The sequence below is a fragment of the Bison bison genome, unplaced genomic scaffold, assembly GCF_000754665.1.
Source record: "Bison bison bison isolate TAMUID 2011002044 unplaced genomic scaffold, Bison_UMD1.0 scf7180017864330, whole genome shotgun sequence".
NCBI lineage: Eukaryota > Metazoa > Chordata > Mammalia > Artiodactyla > Bovidae > Bison > Bison bison.
Window position 1 is genome coordinate 9,748,796 of NW_011494902.1, and position 7,403 is coordinate 9,756,198.

The 7,403-nt window shown below is 32.7% G+C and overlaps 1 protein-coding gene across 1 annotated transcript in view; it reads right to left on the reverse strand.

Moving 5' to 3' along the window:
* LRP1B (low density lipoprotein receptor-related protein 1B) overlaps positions 1 to 7,403 on the reverse strand; it is a 1,806,191-nt gene that overhangs the window by 567,382 nt on the left and 1,231,406 nt on the right. Inside the window, exons 38-41 of the mRNA XM_010853706.1 lie at positions 6,213 to 6,339; positions 5,926 to 6,077; positions 5,507 to 5,631; positions 3,761 to 4,129 (exon numbers count right to left, since the gene is read on the reverse strand). Of these exons, the coding sequence (XP_010852008.1) occupies positions 3,761 to 4,129; positions 5,507 to 5,631; positions 5,926 to 6,077; positions 6,213 to 6,339 (773 nt within the window). The remainder of the gene's footprint in view (positions 1 to 3,760; positions 4,130 to 5,506; positions 5,632 to 5,925; positions 6,078 to 6,212; positions 6,340 to 7,403) is intronic.

Consider the following 7,403-nt stretch of genomic DNA (forward strand, 5'->3'; position numbering starts at 1 on the left):
ATCGTTACCATCTTTCTAAATTCCATATATATGCGTTAGTATACTGTATTGGTGTTTTTCCTTCTGGCTTACTTCACTCTGTATAATAGGCTCCAGTTTCATCCACCTCATTAGAACTGATTCAAATGTATTCTTTTTAATGGCTGAGTAATACTCCATTGTGTATATGTACCACAGCTTTCAGTCCCTTGGACTGCAAGGAGATCCAACCAGTCCATTCTGAAGGAGATCAGCCCTGGGATTTCTTTGGAAGGAATGATGCTAAAGCTGAAACTCCAGTACTTTGGCCACCTCATGTGAAGAGTTGACTCATTGGAAAAGTCTCTGATGCTGGGAGTGATTGGGGGCAGGAGGAGAAGGGGACGACAGAGGATGAGATGGCTGGATGGCATCACTGACTCGATGGACATGAGTCTGAGTGAGCTCCGGGAGTTGGTGATAGACAGGGAGGCCTGGCGTCCTGTAATTCATGGGGTCTCAAAGAGTCAGATACGACTGAGTGACTGAACTGAACTGATAAAGACAATCCAGCTTCACACAGCTACAGAGTTGAAAAGGAAGGAGGGTTTTCATAGCCTTTCAGATAATTCTGAATATGCTTTTATACTACAGAACATGAAAAGTGATAGTTACTTAAAGGTTAGATTCAGTGGAGAATCAGAAACCATAGTGATGAATGTTTCATACTCCATTTCATTAAATTCATTGGTCTATCTTATACTCTTAATGTATCATTTACCCAGGCATGATTTTACCATATAAGTAGGAAAATTTTGGTTCCCTGAGTTGCGCATATCTTCCAAATGTTGACAATTTCAGTATGCAACAACCCCTCAAATCACTAGTAATACCACTACCATCTCATCAGAAAAGCGTTTAAGTATTGGGAAACTATCAAGCTTACTATAGTAGATACAATTCTTCCAAAAATTTAATTTTTACTTGAAAGCTTGATTTTTATTATTTGCAACAAATGTAGGTTATTTTCCTTGGAATGATAGACTTATGGTATTCAGTCTGCCACACAACCAGGTTTGAATAATCATAGTTTGTCTGTTCCTCATTCAAGTAAAAGATAATGTCAGTTAAAAGAACCATGGACTTACATAAAGACAGAAATACCCAGTTTCCTTTAGCAGCCATTGGACTTAAGAATGCAATAGAAGTTCCCTATTTGTATTTTATCACAGAGTGTAAAAAGAGGTGTAATCTGAAGGATTAGGAAAGATTAAGATTTAATAAAATTATTTTTTTAGCTTTTCTTCAAGGACATTCTTAGGTTAAACTGGTTTTTTTTTTTTTTTTCCTGCTATTAAGTGGCACTGAAAAATACACTCACTACTAGTACTGTTTGGTGCTGCTGTCTTCATTAATGCTAAGGTATCATCAGTTTAGCCACAGTGGTTTTTCCACCATTGGTGCCATTTTTAACACTGTAAAAAAAGACAAATATCTAGTATTATTATGAACATACTTTTGATCACTTAGATTCCTTGACTCCGTTCCATTGTACCCTCTGCCTTTCCCCAGACAGATTATTTATTCTCTAGACCTTTAGTATCTTAGAGATTCTATTAAATTTCAATAGAAATTTAATTTTTTAAATTGAAGAAGTTAATAGATTACATGTGCAACATGAGCATATTCAACTCTAAATTGTATTAGTCTAAGAAAATGGAGTGAGGACCAAAGAGAATTATAGTATAAACTTCATAGAGCTATAACTAAAGAATCAACAACTCTCAAATGTCTGAACTCTATGATTAGTATATTTATAGTTGTATCTTCATATTTACACACACACTAGAGAGCAAAATAGCATGAATACACAATGCTATATGTATGTTTGTGCTAGAATATACAAATTGGTATTAAACTATCAATAAGTATGGTACCCTACAGAATAAAGAAATAATATTTTATATTTGTATATACTTGAAAGTACACAGTTGAACTGACTTGGAAAGGCTGAGTCAGATTTGAATAGACCCAAAGGATTTTGAGATACTAAATGTTGAAAGAACAAAATAAACTATAGCAGGCCTAGCATGGGATGGTAATGTATAATAGAGTTTGACATTAAGTATCTATTTTTCATATGAATAAAATATATGAGTAGATACTGGATCTCTCTAGTTATCTAGTTATCTCTCTAGTTAATATATATTTATATTAACATAAGCTGACTCTTTTATGTATTAGCTATATGATAGTAAATATTATAAAATCATTGTCAAAAGTGAGGGAAAATAGGTCTTTTTCATAAACAGTTGATGAAATTATATATTAATATAGTCTTCTTGAAAAGAAATTTGACCAATTATAAAAATTAACATTGATTTTGCAGTTCTATTTCTAGGATTCTATACAAAAGCAATATTCACATGTGTGAAAAAATATTTATGTGACATTCATTGTAGGTAATGATAAGACACCAAAACAACCTAAATGATTGTCAATAAGAAAATGGTTAAATAAATTAATTTACCCTTAGTACAGGAGAGATGGGCTTCCCAGGAGGCACTAGTGGTAAAGAACCTGCCTGTCAATGCAAGAGACATAAGAGACTGGGGTCCAATTCCTGGGTCAGGAAGACACCCTGATCAAGGGCATGGCAACCCATTCCAGTATTCTTGCCTGGGAAATTTCACAGACAGAGGGGCCTGGTGGGCTCTAGTCCATAGAGTCGCAAAGAGCTGGACACGACTGAAGTGACGTGGCACAGAGACACAGGATAGATACAGGCTTTCAAAATAATGAGATAGAGCATTATATACTTAAATGAAAGCCTTTAAAGATATATTCTAAGTGAAAAAAGCAGGTGAATGTTGCATACAGATCATTCCATTTTTGTAATTACAAATGAAACACATACATATAGAAAATTCTGGAGGCATGACAGCTGTCACAAGTAAGTAAACGGAACTGATGTTGCAGTGATGGGGCAAAAACTTCCTTTCAAATCCATATTACTTGAACATTTTACAATAAACTTATGTATTACTTTGAAATTTAAAAAGTAATGACAAAGGTTGACCTCAATAAAGTAAAATTGGGAAAGTAAGGAATATATGGAAATATGTTCCATATGTTAAACAAGGAATAGGAAGATAGTTCCTGTAAAATTGGATGAGAGGAAGAGGTTTCTCTAAATTATATAGATGATTCATACAATATTACATTTGAATCCCATAAAATATTAAAATGACTGTCTTATAAAATTTTTTAAATGTCTTAAAAATATTAATTCATTAGTTACATTCTCTCATCAAGAATGTTATATCTGTGATATAACAGATATATAACAAATATATAACAAAGATATGTAACAGATATATCACAAAGATATATCTTTGATATAACAAAGATAATCTGTGATATTTGAGAAAATAAAATTCATCAAATATAATTAGATAGGTATCCCTAAAGATATAATTTCTCCCATTAGAAGAAAATAAAATTAGTAAGTTTTATACTAAAAATTATTTCCCATGAATTTTAATAAACATTTATAATAAACATTATAAAGGAATATACTGAATGTTCCATGATTAGAAGCTAATAATCATAATATTCATGCTGTACACGTTAAGCAGTTAATTGCTTCTTTGACTTTTGGGGTTTTGGATGATATGCACTTGTTTTAGAATAAAAACTCTAGGAAAATGTAATTACTACATGCAATCACCACTCTAATTTCTCTATTACTCCAAATGATACCCGTTTCCACTAAACTATTAAAAAAAAATGTTGTACTTACTTTCAACAATTACTTGTCTGTCTTCCCAGTTATCTTTAATAAGCTGTATATTTCCAAAGTGTGCATCACTGTAGAAGATTCGGTTGCTACCTTTTCTTTGATTATAGTCAAAAGCCAAGGCTATGACATTCTTGAAATAACGTGGATTTTCATATGGCCTTATTGGTGAATTTAAGTTGGTTTCATCAGAAAGATGAATACTTTTTAATATTGTTCTCCCTGAATACAGCAAATAGCCTTCATGCCTTAGGCATGTAACTCCATCTTCTGCCAAATATCCATGGGCACAAGCACAAGTTCTCCAGGAATTTCCTCGATAAAGACAGAGCTGCTGACATCCCCCATTGTTCTTGGCACAAACATTGGTCCCTAGAGAGAAGAAAAAGATACATACACACATTGTGCTTTTGCTTTTGTTTTCCATATAGTTTTTTCTTAGAAACATATTAAAAATTAACATTGAATCTTCTGGATTATTTTATTCTTAATTTTAGACTGGTCAGTAAAAAAATCAAACACTGTAAAGTACTGTTTTGTTTTGTTTTTTTAGTCACTCCACTTTAAAACCTTAGATTTATTATTTCACACTCTTCTGCTTCCCTGACCATCTAAAGAGAATTATTTAAAAGTTAACCTTAATCTGTTAGTTAAGTACATAACTTTTTTGAAACTTGATACTGAGATTACAATAGGTTTCAAGTATTGTAATCTTTGGAGCAAGTAACTAATTCACTCAAAACATGAACTGAGTTCACCAAGGAAAACAAAGAAGCACTACCTGTGTCTATGAAGTATATAAGGTATTAAAGAAATTCATGGTTCCAATGTTACTAACATCCTAAGTATACTGGGCATAAGTTTTTTACTCCAGTTTTGAGTGAGTGTGTAATATGCTATTAAGATTTCTATGTCAGACTAATTCTCCTTCATGAATCCATCATCCTCTAATGGCACTTAAAATAAATATTATCTTAATAGAAATGATATTAAAAAATATCTAAGTCACTGTCATACCAGTTTAAAAACATTTTAAAGAAAAATGTTTTAAATAAACATATTTTAAGAAAAATGTTTTAAAGAAACATATTTTAAAGAAATATGTTTTAAGGAAACATATTTTAAAGAAAAATGTTTTAAGGAAACATATTTTAAAGAAATACGTTTTAAGGAAACATATTTTAAAGAAATACGTTTTAAGGAAACATATTTTAAAGAAATATGTTTTAAAGAAACATATTTCAAAGAAATGATGACTGTGGACACATTTCACACTAATAGCAACCTTCCGAAGCCATCATCACTTTATATATTAAAATATAATCTGACATGAAGACAACCTTTTGGGCCAAGTAATGCAGCATGTTTGGTCAGTTCTAAATAAAATGGAAAAACATTTGGCTGCTCTTTGCTAATATCCTAATTGTGCTTTTTATACTTAGGTTAAATATATGTATTTATCAAATGTTTCTATATTACTTAGTCTAAACCTATACTGAAGACAGGCCAAGTATATAACATGTCCATATCCATGCACTGTCTAGGCAAAAATATCTATCTATGAATGATTATAAATTAATTTCATTAGGCTACCATATAATTTTTGTTAGAAATTAGGGGGTAAAAAAAAGAGGGTCTTGAGGTTTGGGACTTATAAAAATTAATATCTAAGTTAAGTTGATAAATAAATGTTAAAAAAATAAGAGAAAAAAATAGCATAAAATGTATTGATAATAGAAGAGCACTGACCTTTCTCTCTTACTCGGTTAAAGATTTTAACCTCCTTCAAGTTGACTCCAAGATCCGTTCTCATGGTTACAGTTTCTGTGGCATCATTCTTGTGGCCCCTTCTGATGGACCCATTGGCATGTGCTCTGCCAAGAAGTCGAACATACACGATTAATAATCTTTAACTAATTCAAACCAAACCAGTTATTTAAGCTGAAGATAACAGATGGCCCAGCAGAAGGGAAAGAAACCAACATTAGTCTGTGACATTGAAAGAGTTGAGCCTGGAATAGCAAGAGCAACTGCTTTTTTTGTGGAAATTACATGGTTTGTGAGATTTTTTTGTGACCTTGGTAAGAAATGGCTAATCCTACAAGGGTAAATCAACTGACACTAAAATAACATTTTGAGACTCAAATACTTATGAAAAAATAAATTACCTGTCAGACCAGTAGATGTAAGCCCCAAAGACTGCAACTGAAAACATATCCACATTGTTCCCTGACAGCACCATCTCACGATTCCCACCAGTCTCAAGGTCAATTCTTTCTATCTTGTCTGTTCGAGCATCACACCAGTACAATTTATTTTCCTAAGATCGATTGAAAAGTAATATTACAAGCTGTTTTTTATTAAGTGTTTTACAAAGAAAATAAGAGAACACTAAAAATTGAGTAAAGCAAGTTTGCATTTAATGCAGTTTAAACACTTAAGACAACCAACAGACCTCAAAGTCAATGGAGATACCATTTGGCCATGCTATTCCCATGCTCACGAGGACAACCTTCTCTGAGCCATCTAAGCGAGCCTTTCCAATGCAGGGCATCTGTCCCCACTCAGTCCAGAACAAGTAGCTGAAATGAAATTTTAGGTAAACTCAGGTAAACACAAAAATGTATATTATTAATAAAAACAGCAATAACATTCATATTAACAACAAAAATACCTTTTACAAATAAATATATGTATGTATTTGTTTGCAATAAAATAATTTTTATTGTAAAAAATTAGCTATTCATAGAAAGTACTAGGAAGAGTTTCCAAAATACCCTGTGTACACACTACCCTACCTGAAATGCCTTATACTTGCTTAATTTGCTCCTGTTTTTGATATCACAAACATCATTTCCTTCAAGAAGCCTTCTATGTTCTGATTTTTGCACCATACATTCTACTTCATTGTGTGAATTAGAGTGGCAAATTTACACTTGTATTTCTTTACAATTTTACTTTTTATTGATATATTTGGGTGCTATTAGATGTTAAGCACAATGAGGACAGAGATCTTTATTATTCACTGTTAACCTACAGCACTAGGTAATTTATGAATGCATACACAAATGCAGGATAAATTTCAATTCTGTCCACTTAGATTGCTAAATGGCTAGCTCTTCTAGTTTGAATTATATAAATTATCTTGTGATGCTATTTTAAAGCATGAATTCATACAAAGCAAAGCTTATTTTAGTAATCTGTAATATGGAAGTACTATGGAAGAAACTAAAATATAGAAAGAAAATCAGACAGAAAATGCAGAAATAAAACATGTCAATAAATGAAATGTTAAAACACAGAAGGTACATAATCCATGTTTTATTTCACCTATTCTTTCAAGAAATATAATGTTTATATTCAGTTCAGTTCAGTCGCTCAGTCGTGTCCGACTTTTTGCGACCCCATAATCCCAGCACGCCAGGCCTCCCTGTCCATCACCAACTCCCGGAGTTCACCCAGACTCAAGTCCATCGAGTCAGTGATGCCATCCAGCCATCTCATCCTCTGTCGTCCCCTTCTCCTCCTGCCCCCAATCCCTCCCAGCATCAGAGTCTTTTCCAATGAGTCAACTCTTCACATGAGGTGGCCAAAGTACTGGAGTTTCAGCTTTAGCATCATTCCTTCCAAAGAAATCCCAGGGCTG